General features: G+C 38.8%; 1 protein-coding gene across 4 annotated transcripts in view; it reads right to left on the reverse strand.

Moving 5' to 3' along the window:
- beat-Ic (beaten path Ic) overlaps nt 1-17,132 on the reverse strand; it is a 320,186-nt gene that overhangs the window by 38,169 nt on the left and 264,885 nt on the right. For all 4 annotated transcript variants that reach the window (XM_073965759.1, XM_073965758.1, XM_073965756.1 and 1 more), the window contains 2 exons: nt 10,348-10,483; nt 5,026-5,159 (listed from right to left, as the gene is read on the reverse strand). In XM_073965759.1, the coding sequence (XP_073821860.1) occupies nt 5,026-5,159; nt 10,348-10,483 (270 nt within the window). The remainder of the gene's footprint in view (nt 1-5,025; nt 5,160-10,347; nt 10,484-17,132) is intronic.

Consider the following 17,132-nt stretch of genomic DNA (forward strand, 5'->3'; position numbering starts at 1 on the left):
ACCTAAAATCTTCTGGGCGACATTTTTGGAGAAGATTTCAAAGCTGAAAAATGTCATCTTGTGGCGCTTTTATAGCTGTCCCACAATATTTCGGTTCACAGTGTAATCAACTATATGTATGTGTGGATGTCACTTGTTTGCTGCATTCTGAAACTAGAATTCGAATATCTGTAGAGTGAAACAGGTAGTTATCTGAGGTGATTAGATATCTCCGGAACTGTTTAACCACCTCTATCGAACGACATAGAGATCGTAAAATATGCGGATGATTTTACAATCTGAGTTAAATATCTACAAATATCTGGGTTAAATATCTACATAGCTGCCTTAGTAGATTTCATCCATCTGAGGAATGTGAAAAAAATCCTCTGCGAAATCTACTATCTACTGTTCAGCACCTGGACGACTGAAATCATGCTCCTCTTGAACATATTGACCGATGGTGTCCGGAATCCGACCTCTACTACATCAATATATTGGGTGTAACGTTCGATAAAATTCTTAATTCGTCCGCCCACGTCACTACTATTTGCAACAAAATCAGAAGTAGGAACAAGGAAACCTTGGATGCTTCTAAGTAAGTAATAGGCCGGCCTGTGATAACTTATGCGGCAGCAGTGTGGTATACAAATTTAAATGCTATATAGTACTACAATATATTCATTTGCCAAAATGCCGCCCTGAGAAATGCAACAGATTACCTACTCATGACACCAGGTGACCATCTGCATGAGGATTTGTAAGAAAATATATTGTCGATGCAGTACATATAGCTGTTATTATCATGAGGCTCCCAGTCACAATCTTGAATAAAGACTTTCCCCATCCAGGCACGCTTAAAAATATTCTCATGATTTAGAGAGATCCAAAGATACATGCGGGAATCTCTAGATCTACGAGCCTACCAGTTAGGCATGGATAGCATTCACACTGATGCAGTTACACAGGCAGTTCAAAGAACGTTATCGTACTCGGAGACCACCACATTCATTGCAGCAGAAGAAACCCAGCTGCCAAAGCATACACGGGTGCTTTGAAGTCAATTAAAATCCTGACGGTGCAGTCTCTAAAATTTGTAATAGAAGTACAGAGCCTAAGAGAACGAACTGGGAAAAGTTCAATAGGGTTCTGAAGGACAAACTTCCAAATATTCCACATACAGATGAAACTACAGCAGGCATAGAAAAGGCTGTATCCATTCTAGAGAAATCCATAGATACAGCCTTTAAAGTGTCATGCCCATTGACTCGCTCAAAGAAACGTTATCCACCATGGTGGACGTCCGAGCTCTCAAAGTTAAGAAAACAATCACGAAAAGCTTTCAACGTCAGCTACCAAAGCGGATCCTGGCAGCCATACAAGGATAAGCTTAGGGAATATAAAAAAGCAATATCCAAAGCAAAAAAGCAATCCTGGATTGAATTCTGCGGATCTCTCGACAGCACCAAAGATACTGCCAGACTAAGCAAAGTTATGGCAAAGGGTCACTCAAATCCCACCTACATAAAGAGAAATGACGGTACCTGGTCAGAAAACTCGGTCGAATCTCTTGAAATTCTTCTTGCAACGCACTTCCCCGGTTGCACGAATAGTACTAACGAAGAGCAAGCCAATACAGCTATAAATACAGACAACACTGAAGCCGGAAAGATTATAAGTCCGAGTAAAGTTACATGGGCTATCAATAGCTTCTCTCCCTACAAATCTCCGGGGCCAGATGGTATTATACCAAAAATGCTTCAAAGCGCGGAGAGCTTAATTAACCCTTGGTTAGTACACATCTACAGTAGATGTCTTTCCCTAAACTACGTTGCTACGAGTTGGAGACAGGTAAAAGTTGTTTTCATACCGAAAGCTGGAAAACGTAGTCACGAAAATGCTAAAGACTTTAGACCCATAAGTCTCTCATCATTTCTGCTTAAAACACTCGAAAGGCTCATTGACGTGTATATTCGAGAAAAGATGGAGAACTCAAACAACATATCTTCAAGTCAACACGCTTACCTTAAAGGACGCTCGACAGATACAGCCCTTCACGAAGTCGTTAGGACTATTGAGATGTCCTTGGAGCACAAACAATACACCTTAGCCGCCTTTTTAGACATAGAGGGCGCCTTCAACAACGTTAGCACCTTTCGGCTCGTCTATAAAGACGACCTTTAGGCTCGTCTATAAAGACGACCATCTGCCCCTCTCTAAAGACGAACTTCCGCCTCTATCTAAAAACCGAAAGTCTCCTTTATATAACAGTTCGTCTATAAATAGCATTCCGTCAATAAATACGACCTTTGGGCTCGTTTATAATTACGACCTTTGGGCTGATCTATAAATACGACCTATTGGCTCGTCTTTAAAGGCGACCGTTAAGATCGTCTACAAAGACGGCCTTTAGGCTCGTCTATAAAGACGACTTTTAAGCTCGTCTATAAAGACGACCTTTTGGATCGCCTATAAAGACGACCTTTTGGATCGCCTATAAAGACGACCTTTAGGCTTAGGACGACCTTTAGGCTTAGGACGACCTTTAGGCTTTAGGCTTAAGACGACCTTTAGGCTTTAGGCTCAAGACGACCTTTAGGCTTAAGACGACCTTTAGACTTTAGGCTTAAGACGACCTTTAGGATCGTCTATAAAGACGACCTTTAGGATCGTCTATAAAGACGACCTTTAGGATCGTCTATAAAGACGACCTTTAGGATCGTCTATAAAGACGACCTTTAGGATCGTCTATAAAGACGACCTTTAGGCTCGTCTATAAAGACGACCTTTTGGATCGTCTATAAAGACGACCTTTTGGATCGTCTATAAAGACAACATTTAGGCTCGTCTATAAGGACCACCTTTAGGCTCGTCTATAAAGACGACCTTTAGATCGTCTATAAAGACGACCTTTAGATCGTCTATAAAGACGACCTTTAGATCGTCTATAAAGACGACCTTTAGATCGTCTATAAAGACGACCTTTAGATCGTCTATAAAGACGACCTTTAGATCGTCTATAAAAAGACTACCTTTAGATCGTCTATAAAAAGACTACCTTTAGATCGTCTATAAAGACGACCTTTAGATCGTCTATAAAGACGACCTTTAGATCGTCTATAAAGATGACCTTTAGATCGTCTATAAAGAAGACCTTTAGATCGTCTATAAAGACGACCTTTAGATCGTCTATAAAGACGACCTTTAGATCGTCTATAAAGACGACCTTTAGATCGTCTATAAAGACGACCTTTAGAGCGTCTATAAAGACGACCTTTAGAGCGTCTATAAAGACGACCTTTAGAGCGTCTATAAAGACGACCTTTAGATCGTCTATAAAGACGACCTTTAGATCGTCTATAAAGACGACCTTTAAATCGTCTATAAAGACGACCTTTAGATCGTCTATAAAGACGACCTTTAGATCATCTATAAAGACGACCTTTAGATCGTCTGTAAAGACGACCTTTAGATCGTCTATAAAGACGACCTATAGATCGTCTATATAGACGACCTTTAGCTCATCTATACAGATGACCTATTAAGAAGACCTTACGCTCGTCTATAAAAACGACCTTTAGATCGTCTAAAAGTCGACCTTTAGCTCATCTATACAGACGAAAAACCACTTGTCTATAAAGACGACCTTGAGGCTCTCTATTGAGACGACCTTTAGGCTCGTTTTTCGTCTTACTTTAGGCTCGTCTGTAAAGACGACCTTCACGACGTCTATAAAGACTTCTTTCAGCTCCTTTATAAAGACTCACTACAGCTCAATTATTCAAATTGGAGGCTTAGATTTCAATATTTTTGTCTCCGCTCCTTATTATGACTTATTATGTAAGCTACTCACAATAAATAAGCTACTCACAACTACTCTAACAAATATCCAAACAACCAACAAAGTTCATGGCTCATAAAAAAGGATGTCATCATTTAAATATAAGCATCAAATAGTTGTTATTTATACTTCAACTTAAATCATCGTCATCATTCGATCTTTTGTTACGTTCCATGAATATTTACGCTTCAATGCGAATTTAACTTTGGATGGTTGTTTTTCTCCTTGTTTACATTCTTCTCAGTTGGTTGATGATGATATTCTTTTGTTGTTAGTTTTGTTATGTTTACACTGGTCAGTCCTTGTAAATATTGTTTATTTTAGTAGTTGTGACATATATAATGTAGTATTTGTTATAATGTCATTTTGTATAATACCCCCATCCTACTTTGGAGCCTTATTGGTTATGCGAATCATAATAAATATTTATAAATTGATTTCATATTTTATGACTTATATTCTTTTTTGCTTTTGGTTTTTTGTTTTCTTGTTTTCTTGTGTTTCTCTTGTGTTGTTGATGACTTGCTCTTGGTTAGTTTACTTGAATTGCAAGACAAACTATTAATAATGACTCAAGATGTAAATATGTATAAAAATAAGAATTTATGATGAGTCAGAAAATAAATCTCTTAAGAATTTATATTTAAAGCTATAGTTTATGAGATTTTGGTTTCTTTTTTTACAGATGATGAGGGAGAATTTCGTTAGACTGCATAGCTGGAAATAATTGATGCTGAATATGTTCAGTTAATATTCAAAAAGTAAAACGTTCATTTGATTTTTCTTTCGAGTTTATAGGTTTTGTTAACTGTTTCCATTTACACATTTCCAATTAATTCAAATATTTCATCGCCATCATCGTTTCAAAGTTGTTAAATATTTATCAATTTATGTGGAAATATTCATTTACTCAATTTTGTTAACTGAATAATTACAAAAAACCTCGACGAATGAAGAAAAAATACACTCTTAATTGAATCGGTGGTTTTTAATTAACCTCCTTTTTTATGCCACGTTTAACAAGTTATATTAAAAACTACCTTCATAACTAACCATTATATAAACGCTTCATTCAATTCAATGATTAACCCCTTTTTGCCACAAATATTCTTTACTTAATGTGTATGTATAAAAGTAATATAAATGTGTTTAACTGTATGTGTCCCTACATTTTATAGTTAGATTGTGTTCTCAGCCATACTTACCACGATACCATTAATAGTCCATGTCAAATTAGCAGCTGGTTTAGAGTATTTAATTGAGCAATTGCCATCAACCAAATCACCAATACGATAACGTGGTTGTATGCCGGTTACGCTTGCTTGCTCCTCCGGTAATTCTATGCATATTTCCGCAAAGAGAGAGACACACAAACACGGATAAATGGAAAATGCCCAATAAAAATCCATTTGCGTTTGAAAAATAAAAAGGAGAAGGGAAGAGAAAAATAGAAAAAGAAAAATGGTAATCAGAAAAAAGTGTAAATGAGCTATGTTAACATGCATACAATGGAAACATTACAAAAAGGAAATTATCAAAAAAACATTTTTTCCTATTCAACTGCCACAAAAGAATGCCATTATAGGTTTTTTGGGGAAAGAGTTAAAAGTACTTAGACAAAAATATAGTAGCATTGGTCAAATCACACATATCAGTCTGTTAGCATCATGGAGAAGAGTAGAGCAAAGCAGCTAAAGGTTGTCTTTATTGCCAAGCTAAAGATCATCTTTATATACGAGCTTAAAGGACGTCTTTATAGACAAGCATAAAGTTCGTATTTATAGACGAGCTTAAAGTTTGTCTTTATAGACGAGCAATAAGTTGTCTTTATAGACAAACAAAAGGTTGTCTTTAGACGAGCAAAAGGTCGTCATTATAGATAAGCTTAAAGGTCGTCTTTATAGACGAGCTTAAAGGTCGTCTTTATAGACGAGCTTAAAGGTCGTCTTTATAGACGAGCTTAAAGGTCGTCTTTATAGACGAGCTTAAAGGTCGTCTTTATAGACGAGCTTAAAGGTCGTCTTTATAGACGAGCTTAAAGGTCGTCTTTATAGACGAGCTTAAAGGTCGTCTTTATAAACGAGCTTAAAGGTCGTCTTTATAGACGAGCTTGAAGGTCGCCTTTATAGACGAGCTTAAAGGTAGTCTTTATAGACGAGCTTAAAGATCGTCATTATAGACAAGCTTAAAGGTCGTCTTTATAGACGAGCTTAAAGGTCGTCTTTATAAACGAGCTTAAGGTCGTCTTTATAGACGAGCTTAAAGGTAGTCTTTATAGACGAGCTTAAAGGTCGTCTTTATAGTCGAGCTCAAATATCGTCTTTATAGACGAGCTAAGGGTCGTCTATATAGACGAGTTAAGGGTCGTCTTTATAGATGAGCTAAAGGTCGTCTTTATAGACGAGGTAAAGGTCGTTTTTATAGACGAGTCAAAAGGCATCTTTATAGACGATCTTAAAGACATCTATATAGACGAGCTCAAATATCGTCTTTATAGACGAGCTTAAATATCGTCTTTATAGACGAGCTAAAGGTCGTCTTTATAGACGAGCTAAAGTTCGTCTTTATAGACGAGCTAAAGGTCGTCTTTATAGACGAGCTAAAGGTCGTCTTTATAGACGAGCTAAAGGTCGTCTTTATAGACGAGCTAAAGGTCGTCTTTATAGACGAGCTAAAGGTCGTCCTTATAGACGAGCTAAAGGTCGTCTTTATAGACGAGCTAAAGGTCGTCTTTATAGACGAGCTAAAGGTCGTCTTTATAGACGAGCTAAAGGTCGTCTTTATAGACGAGCTAAAGGTCGTCTTTATAGACGAGCTAAAGGTCGTCTTTATAGACGAGCTAAAGCTAAATCTTAAAGACATCTATATAGACGAGCTCAAATATCGTCTTTATAGACGAGCTAAAGGTCGTCTTTATAGACGAGCTAAAGGTCGTCTTTATAGACGCGCTAAAGGTCGTCTTTATAGACGAGCTAAAGGTCGTCTTTATAGACGAGCTAAAGGTCGTCTTTATAGACGAGCTAAAGGTCGTCTTTATAGACGAGCTAAAGGTCGTCTTTATAGACGAGCTAAAGGTCGTCTTTATAGACGAGCTAAAGGTCGTCTTTATAGACGAGCTAAAGGTCGTCTTTATAGACGAGCTAAAGGTCGTCTTTATAGACGAGCTAAAGGTCGTCTTTATAGACGAGCTAAAGGTCGTCTTTATAGACGAGCTAAAGGTCGTCTTTATAGACGAGCTAAAGGTCGTCTTTATAGACGAGCTAAAGGTCGTCTTTATAGACGAGCTAAAGGTCGTCTTTATAGACGAGCTAAAGGTCGTCTTTATAGACGAGCTAAAGGTCGTCTTTATAGACGAGCTAAAGGTCGTCTTTATAGACGAGCTAAAGGTCGTCTTTATAGACGAGCTAAAGGTCGTCTTTATAGACGAGCTAAAGGTCGTCTTTATAGACGAGCTAAAGGTCGTCTTTATAGACGAGCTAAAGGTCGTCTTTATAGACGAGCTAAAGGTCGTCTTTATAGACGAGCTAAAGGTCGTCTTTATAGACGAGCTAAAGGTCGTCTTTATAGACGAGCTAAAGGTCGTCTTTATAGACGAGCTAAAGGTCGTCTTTATAGACGAGCTAAAGGTCGTCTTTATAGACGAGCTAAAGGTCGTCTTTATAGACGAGCTAAAGGTCGTCTTTATAGACGAGCTAAAGGTCGTCTTTATAGACGAGCTAAAGGTCGTCTTTATAGACGAGCTAAAGCTAAATCTTAAAGACATATATATAGACGAGCTCAAATATCGTCTTTATAGACGAGCTTAAATATCGTCTTTATAGACGAGCTAAAGGTCGTCTTTATAGACGAGCTAAAGGTAGTCTTTATAGACGAGCTAAAGGTCGTCTTTATAGACGAGCTAAAGGTCGTCTTTATAGACGAGCTAAAGGTCGTCTTTATAGACGAGCTAAAGGTCGTCTTTATAGACGAGCTAAAGGTCGTCTTTATAGACGAGCTAAAGGTCGTCTTTATAGACGAGCTAAAGGTCGTCTTTATAGACGAGCTAAAGGTCGTCTTTATAGACGAGCTAAAGGTCGTCTTTATAGACGAGCTAAAGGTCATCTTTATAGACGAGCTAAAGGTCGTCTTTATAGACGAGCTAAAGGTCGTCTTTATAGACGAGCTAAAGGTCGTCTTTATAGACGAGCTTAAGGTCGTCTTTATAGACGAGCTAAAGGTCGTCTTTATAGACGAGCTAAAGTTCGTCTTTGTAGACGAGCTAAAGGTCGTCTTTATAGACGAGCTAAAGGTCGTCTTTATAGACGAGTCAAAAGGCGTCTTTATAGTCGAACTTAAGGACATCGATATAGACGAGCTAAAATATTGTCTTTATAGACGACCTTAAATGTCGTCTTTATAGACGAGCTAAAGGTAGACGACCTAAAGGTCGTCTTTATAGACGAGCTAAAGGTCGTCTTTATAGACGAGCTAAAGGTCGTCTTTATAGACGAGCTAAAGGTCGTCTTTATAGACAAGCTAAAGGTCGTCTTTATAGACGAGCTAAAGGTCGTCTTTATAGACGAGCTAAAGGTCGTCTTTATAGACGAGCTAAAGGTCGTCTTTATAGACGAGCTAAAGGTCGTCTTTATAGACGAGCTAAAGGTCGTCTTTATAGACGAGCTAAAGGTCGTCTTTATAGACGAGCTAAAGGTCGTCTTTATAGACGAGCTAAAGGTCGTCTTTATAGACGAGCTAAAGGTCGTCTTTATAGACGAGCTAAAGGTCGTCTTTATAGACGAGCTAAAGGTCGTCTTTATAGACGAGCTAAAGGTCGTCTTTATAGACGAGCTAAAGGTCGTCTTTATAGACGAGCTAAAGGTCGTCTTTATAGACGAGCTAAAGGTCGTCTTTATAGACGAGCTAAAGGTCGTCTTTATAGACGAGCTAAAGGTCGTCTTTATAGACGAGCTAAAGGTCGTCTTTATAGACGAGCTAAAGGTCGACTTTATAGACGAGCTAAAGGTCGTCTTTATAGACGAGCTAAAGGTCGTCTTTATAGACGAGCCAAAGGTCGTCTTTATAGACGAGCTAAAGGTCGTCTTTATAGACGAGCTAAAGGTCGTCTTTATAGACGAGCTAAAGGTCGTCTTTATAGACGAGCTAAAGGTCGTCTTTATAGACGAGCTAAATGTCGTCTTTATAGACGAGCTAAATGTCGTCTTTATAGACGAGCTAAAGGTCGTCTTTATAGACGAGCTAAAGGTCGTCTTTATAGACGAGCTAAAGGTCGTCTTTATAGACGAGCTAAAGGTCGTCTTTATAGACGAGCTAAAGGTCGTCTTTATAGACGAGCTAAAGGTCATCTTTATAGACGAGCTAAAGGTCGTCTTTATAGACGAGGTAAAGGTCGTCTTTATAGACGAGGTAAAGGTAGTTTTTATAAACGAGTCAAAAGGCGTCTTTATAGACGAACTTAAGGACATCTATATAGACGAGCTAAAAGTCGGTTTTACAGACATAAACTAAAGATTGTCTATAAAGACCAGAGCTAAAGGTCGTCTTTATAGATCAGAGCTAAATCTCGTCTTTATTGGCGAGCTAAAATTAGTATTTATAGACGAGCTTATTGTCGTCTTTATAGATCAGCTTAAGGTCATTCTGTTAGACGAAGTTAAGGTCGCCTTTTAGACGACGAAGAGGTAGTTTCGTTTCGACCATAAAGACGACCTTTAGCTCATCTGTAAAGACGAATTAAGCTCGTCTATAATGACGAAATTTAGTTCGTTTATAAAGACTACTTTTAGCTTGTCAATAATGACAGCAGTTTTGTTCGTCTATAAAGACGAACTTTAGCTTGTCTAAATACCTTTAGCTCGTCCATAAAGACAACCTTTTGATCGTCTATAAAAACGTCCTTTGGCTCGTCTATAAAGACGACTTTTAGATAATCGATAAAAACGAGCTTTTAACTCGTTCATGAAAACGACCTTTAGCTCGTTCATAAAGATGACCTTTAGCAAGCTTTAGGCTCGTATTAGTCTCGTCCGCTCATATATCAGAAGGACCAATAGACCCTAGCCTTTGCCAGCCAATCAGCATTCTTATCTCACCTCTTTAAATGCCCAGCATCACATATTTTTCAAGTGTATAAATTATTTAATCAAAATGAGGGTAATTGAGGTTATTGGAAGCTCTAAACTGGGAAAAAAAGCAATCAAGGAAAAGATCATCGGCAACGCCAGCAAAATGTTTTTTTTAGTTTCGCCACGAATACCACAGAAATTCATTTGTCTAATTAATTTGTGTGGGAAGCAGTTTTTCTCCTTTTTTCGTCAGTTTTTTTTTGTCCGAGGGACCACAACCTAAACTGTGAGGGCAAACACTTTTTTCGCCCCCTCTTAAATATATAAATTTTTCACATCTTTTGTGCCAACATTAGCAACTTCAAGCCTTTTTTTCGTTGTTTGCCCGAGGTGGACGACATTATACATTAATAAAATCCTGAAAAAAGGGGTTGGTGGTACAATTTGGTTGCCACCTATACTCACCTACAACTTCCATTTCACCGGAAACCATGGCCGTTTGAAATGATGGCGCCTCAACGGATATTTCACAAGTGAATTTGCCAGAGATATTGAGAGGTACAGCCAATAATACGACATGACTTTGATTGGAAAGATTACGCTGCAAAAAAGAGAAGAAGAAAAAAAAACGGCAATGAAATGATTGAATAAATGAGCAACGAAATAATAAAGGATATTGGAAGCAAGCAAATGAAAATGAAATATGGCCAAAATGAAGATTTTCATGAATATTGGTTATACCATCCATCCAGCCAACTAGGATGATTGGTTGGCTGGCTGTTAAAGTTCCACACTGAGTTGTGCAATTTGGGGTTTGAGTTTTGAAATAACAATTGGTTTTTTTCTCGTTTGCGGTTTTATTGGCATCTGTAGTGAGTTATAATTTCTTTTTTTAAACCCTTTTCCACCTAACCCTCCACCCTCTAAATACAAATTGCAAGTCATGGAAATTAGTATTCCATTTAGTTTTTATTTCCTGGAATGGTTACCTTAGACACAGTTTTTCTTAAACTAACAAATATTGTGGAAATATTGTGGAAATTTCTGATTAACGAAAATGGGGACAAGAGACCTCAGAGAATGAGGAAATTCCCCGTGATCTGCACAAAATGGCCTGTTGAACTAGAAATAGTAGAAATTCCACATGAAACTCTTTTCGACCAAATTTGGATAGTCCAGAAACCAATTTGGCCACCACCCATTTCCTTGATGGTTGTGGGTCTCTTCAATTCTTTCTTTATGCACGTTCCTGCCAAGGTAGCGTGAAACTTGAGGTGTTCCAAAATCACTAAAATTGATTATGAATAATAAATAATCTTTCCCTTTCCATTTCCCTTCATTCTGTTTTATGAAATGTAAGGAATTTTCTCTCCGCTTCTTTGATTTTCATACAAGGGACAAACATTTAATGTTGGCATTCCCAAACTTCCCATTCAATCACCTTTTCTTCCATGTCCGGTTAACAAATGTTTGGTAGCTGGGGTTGATGTCTAATGTATTGACCACTTGAAACATCCTCATTATTTATACGATTTTGAATTTATTGATTTGTGTTGTAATTTATGAATATTGGAAGGTGTTGTGTCTTGTGGAGGAGTTTAAAGGATGTGGTCTATAATTTATAATACTTCATGGTAGACAAATTATGATTAATAAGCAAATTTATTGATTTGATAAACCAACTCCACCCCTTGGTAGTTCCTCATCCAATGTTAGTGGAAACAGGAAGGTTCATCGTTATCGTAATGAGTTGTTAGTTTAGGAACAAAATTACTTTCAATTATTATGTCGCTATGAATGAGTCGCGATTGAAAACAAAAATATGAGTTGGGGTGTTTTCGGTTTCGTTTGAACCCGTCTCAGTTATTGTAGGAGGGAAGCGGAGAGAGCTGCGCAGGTAAACTATCCATATTCCCAACATTAGATATTTTCGATATTTCATTTAAAAAATCGAGAGCTATCGATATTATCTTTAATTTATCATCACTATTAATTTGGAAATAAAAATGGCGGAAATGTCTATGGTTTTGTTGACATTTTGCACAAGTACTTCCCAGAGAAAAAAATTTCTTTTATTTAATAAAAAGACACAAAAATACAATTTACTTTTTCGAAAAATATTGGTCCACCCCCCTACCACTCCCACTCCCCACAAACTTCAAAAGTTCTCCTTAAAATTGTGCGCAATATATCTCACGAAGGACCGATTTGGTCCATTTTTTGCATATTGTAATATTTCTACCAGACATGGATAAGGTTAAAGTATGGACTAATCGGTCCACTCCTTCGGGTACCTCCTACACAAAATTTCGGAAAAATGCAGTTTAAGACCTGCTCTCGAATCGCTTTGATTTTTTGCAATAATTTGTGTCCACAGCTACCATTACGATGGTAAAGTTAATTATTAATTTTAAGGAGCAAGTCCATACTTCCTGAGAAAATAGCTCAAAAGCATTAAAAAACTCCTACGGCCACCATATGTCGTTGCTGGTACGAAAGACAACTTTCAAACTGGATATTGAGTTGTTGAAAACTTTACATATCGTATTATTTCTGCAAATCAAATACAAAGTTTTCTTCAAATTTCAAGAAAAACGGTTCAGTAGTTTTGGAGATACATATGTCATGGTGCATTATGTAAGTACCTACCTTGCGGTCTACCTCATAGTGCTCTTAACGGCGGGAGAATACAATACGTCTACCAACGCCCCCGCACAAAAAATACGAGTACCAATTCGCTCACACGTATTTGGACGTGATCGCCTCCTTGGTTAAGGTCAGGCACACGGTTGAAGTGCAACTCTACACTCGAGCCGAAGCTCTCCCCGCGATTTGGGTCTTAACCACACACACCGCGATGCTCCCACAAGAGGGCCAACAAGAACTGCTAGGCCAGATTCAAGGATCTGGGGGACCTGGCACCCGCGGTACCAGAATATAGCCTCCAATCAGGCTTCGTGCCAATGACCACTACCAGTTGGACTCCAAACAGCCCCGGACTGGTGACCTCCACCAATTTAGCCAGCGGAACAGGACCACAAAAATTAGCACGCTGTCCTCACGGACTGCACAATGAGCCCACAGGGACAGCGGCAAAGGACAACATAACACAAACAATTAACAAGGCCACCCTCACGGATGACTGGCGCCACATACACACCAAAACACGATGCCGCACCAACCCGCCAACTCTCCTCCAACACCCACACGTCCAAATGCAAGGATGACTATGTGGAGGAATTACCTCCACTAAGTTTAGTCCTTCTCCTAACAAACACTTGACGTGCAGAACTACTTAAACAGCTAAAGATCCAACTGTCTCCAAGTGCCCTACTAAAATTCCACCCCGTCCCTCCAAACGTGATACCCGTATAGTCTAAATCTCTAATGTCATCATAGTACTGCCAGTCCTCAGTCATCCCACATCCACACAAATCTGTCCCGGACAGGCCTCTTGCATGCAAAAATGCATTTAGAGAGCCATGCCCCGTCAGTAAAAATTCCATACTCATGCTAAAGCCGACGTCTAGGCAGTCCAGTAAAAACCCATATATGGTACGTACGGAACGCCTGCTCAAACCCCAGTCGGTTCGTAGGCTTCAAAGCCGGGTATTTAGGCTTCAAAGAAGTACCAAGATTCTGAGATGCAAACTCTATTTTTTGCACATTAATGTTCAAGCAAATCCGCCATATCGGGTCCCAAGCCAGGTTGAGAAAGGATGAGGGAACGATTGATGTCCTGAATAGATGGTTACATTTACCGGGGAGTAGGAGGACGCGAGATAAAAAATGTACCCCTCTGAAGTGTCGATCAGGGCACACCCCTTTTTACACCTCAAAATCCAATAAAGGTTGCGCTATGGGCCAATAACTCATACATGGAAAAAATCACATTATTACTGAAAGGTCTACAAGAAGAATTCAACACCCCCAAACTCGATGACGATCTTTGCCTTCAATAAACGGATAGTGATTGCTACATGGAATGTTAGGACGCTCTTAGAACCATCGAGAATTGAGCAATAGACGAAGGAATTAGATGCCTATAACATAGATATTATAGGGGTCAGTGAAGTGAGATGGGCAAATTACGGCTCCGTTACCATACAATCAGGTCACCACTTTATTTACTCCGGAAACGCTTGTCAAGACATTAACGGTGCGGGACTGCTGATGTTACCAAGAGCAAAAGCTGTCATCATAGGTTATACCCCCATATCTGAAAGAATAATTATCGCTAGATTTCACTCGGAATTCAGAAAAATATCAACTTTTACAATGTTACACTTCAACGGAACCTGACGATGATGACAATAAAGATCGATTCTACGCCCAACTTGATGCTGCTATGAACGCAGTTCCTTCAGGCGATATAAAAATTGTTCTGGGTGACCTAAATGCTTAAGCCGGCTCAAGCAACGATCACTTAAAATCTATAGTGGGTGCTCATGGTCTAGGTGTAGAGAGGAACAATAATGGCAAGAGATTAGTTGACCTCTGTTGCCGCCAGCGTTTATTTATCGGTGGCACAATGTTCCCACATAAAGACATACATAACTATACCTGGCGATAGATACAAAAACCAAATCGACCACCTCCTCATAAGTAAGCTGTTTGTGGGGTTTTTTAGATGTAAAGACTAGAAGAGGAGCCGATATTGATAAAAAGCAATACAAAAGGTCGGGGGAAAACGACAAAGAAGCACCCAATTTATTAAAGACAAGGAAGGAAGTCCAAGTAAGCTACAAAGCAGAAAACAGTTCAGTTTCAAATCCACACTGGTTTACAACAAGGTTGTGTCCTTTCACCAACCCTATTTCTAATTCTTTTGGATATCGTAATGCTTCAAACAGAAATATCGACTCCCCGTGGCATCCAATGTACCATAAACCGACTATGCGGATGATGTATGCATGTTGGCACCAAAATTCTCCGAAATAAGAATGAAACTGGAACAACTTGCGGTCAATGCCAAGGTAGTGGAGCTCAAAATCAACATTAATAAGACACACATGATTCGGATCAATTCAAGTATAAGCGAACCCATATTCTTTAACGGAGAACTTGTTAAGGTTATCGAATCCTTCTGCTACCTGGGAAGTATGTTGTCCAAAAGCGGCGGTACAGAGGAAGACATAAACATGCGTATAAACAAGGCAAGGACAGCTTTTCAGTCACTAAATAAAATATGAAGATTCAGCAGCATATCTCGTACAACTAAGATGAAAATTTTCAACACGAGCGTAATGTCCGTCCTACTCAAGCACAAATCCGTAAATTACAAACATTTGTCAACCGTTGCTTAAAACAAGTTCTACACATTTTCTGGCCAAACTGGGTAACAAATGAGCAATTACTCCAGCTAGCAAACTCAATCTCTGTAGAAAAGCAAATCCTGGACATGGGACACATTCTGCGAAGACCGCAAAATGATATAGCGAGATTGGCTCTAGAATGAAACCAGCAGGGCCAAAGAAGACCAGGAAAGCCAAGAACGACATCTAAAAACTCAATCTCTCATGGAACAAAGTTAAAGCAACTGCAGAAAATCGAAGCGAATGAAAGCAACTAGTAGACGCCCTATGCTCCTAACGAGAACTATTTTATTAACTTTCTCGTTTAGAGTTAAGCTTGATGATCGGAAATTATTTGCAAGTGAAAAAGGAAAGCCAAGGACTCGAACCCACATAGTCACCAAATTACTTTACCTGGTTTCACTGGTGGTAAAGCAGATCTTCAGACGTATCGACTATGTTATGGCTTCTCTGTCCTAGAACTTTTCGTTTTTTAAATGCAAATGTGTTTATACATTTACGCGGATATTTGGCAGCTGAAATTAATTTTCTTCACGACAAACGCTTTTTTGCGCTGCCTTTGATGTTATGAGTTTTGGCGTTGAACGTTAACAAAAAAGGAGAACTATTTTATTTTTATATATGGCAAATGTTTACACATTTTCCATATTGATAAATTAAATAAAGGACAAAAAAATGTTCAAGCAAATACGTCCATAATTTTTCCAAATATAGCGTTTTACAAAATAGGGTACAGGGGAGGTACCCCACTAACCATTCCGAAATTCATCAAAATATATTTTCTATTTTCAGGATGGGACAACATTAAACATTGCCTGCGAATTTCAGGAAAATCCCTTCAGTGGACGTGGTCGGGTTGTAGGCCCCAAAAAATTCGTAAGGTCTGAGACGCAACCATTGTCTCGCAAACTAATTTTCAAATCGATACTTTATTAATTCTTGCAAATTTAACATTTTTAAAAATAGGGCATAGTGGAGGTAAAATTGGGTGGGTCAAACAACGAAGATATCGCAATAGTCGCTAATACAACCCAACTTTTCATTTTTGACGAATATCACAGCTTTGGATGAGGAGCTTCCAAAAGCAAAGCCTGACTATGAAAGTAGAATATCCCATCTTTACAATGATGCAAAGTTGGTTGGCATAGGTCGCCAAATAACGGAGATATAGCAATAGTTGTAATACATCCCATTTTTCAATTTTTTACGAAATAACGCTACAGGCCGCAATTTTGATCGAATTGTCACAAAATTTTGGGGGTTAATGGGGGTTCCACAGAGGAAGAAGCCTATTGATTTTGCTGATGGTCGGATAATATTCAGGGGTCGGAATGGGCAAAAACTTATTTGGAAAAAAGGTCAACGTTTTATTTCAAAGCCAAGTAGGTTGTCGTAGGTGGTCAAACAACAGAGATATCGCAGTAGTCGGTAATGCATCCCATTTTTTTTTTTTAATCACGTTACAGGTCGCAATTTTGATCGGATCGTCATGAATTTTTGGGAATTGATGCGTGTCCCTCAGAGGAAGAAGCCTATTTAGTTTGGTGATAGTCGGATAATATTCAGGAGTCGGAACAGAGATGGAAGCGAGTCGATTTTCGGTCGGCGGCGCGCCGCCGCTTCTCTTTTTTAAGGTTTTAGCCGCCGCCGATTACATCGGCAAATCGGCTAAAAATCGCCGCCGTCAAACTCGACTGGAAATGGCTCGCGCCGATATTTTTTAATCAATTTAAATCTGTGTTTAGTCGCACAAATTTCTCGGGAAAGTAAATTGAGTTTTTTGGGAGAGAGCGGAGAGGAGAGAGCTCTTCAATACTCTTTCCTACCCCCTATTGCCTAAAAACTGAATTTACTTTCCCGAGAAATTTGTGTGTCTAAACACGGACTAACGGAAAAACGCTTATTATCATTCAAGTTGTCGAAATGCATTATTAG

The sequence above is a fragment of the Musca autumnalis genome, unplaced genomic scaffold, assembly GCF_047663935.1.
Source record: "Musca autumnalis isolate F117 unplaced genomic scaffold, ASM4766393v1 scaffold_2, whole genome shotgun sequence".
Classification (NCBI taxonomy): Eukaryota; Metazoa; Arthropoda; class Insecta; order Diptera; family Muscidae; genus Musca; species Musca autumnalis.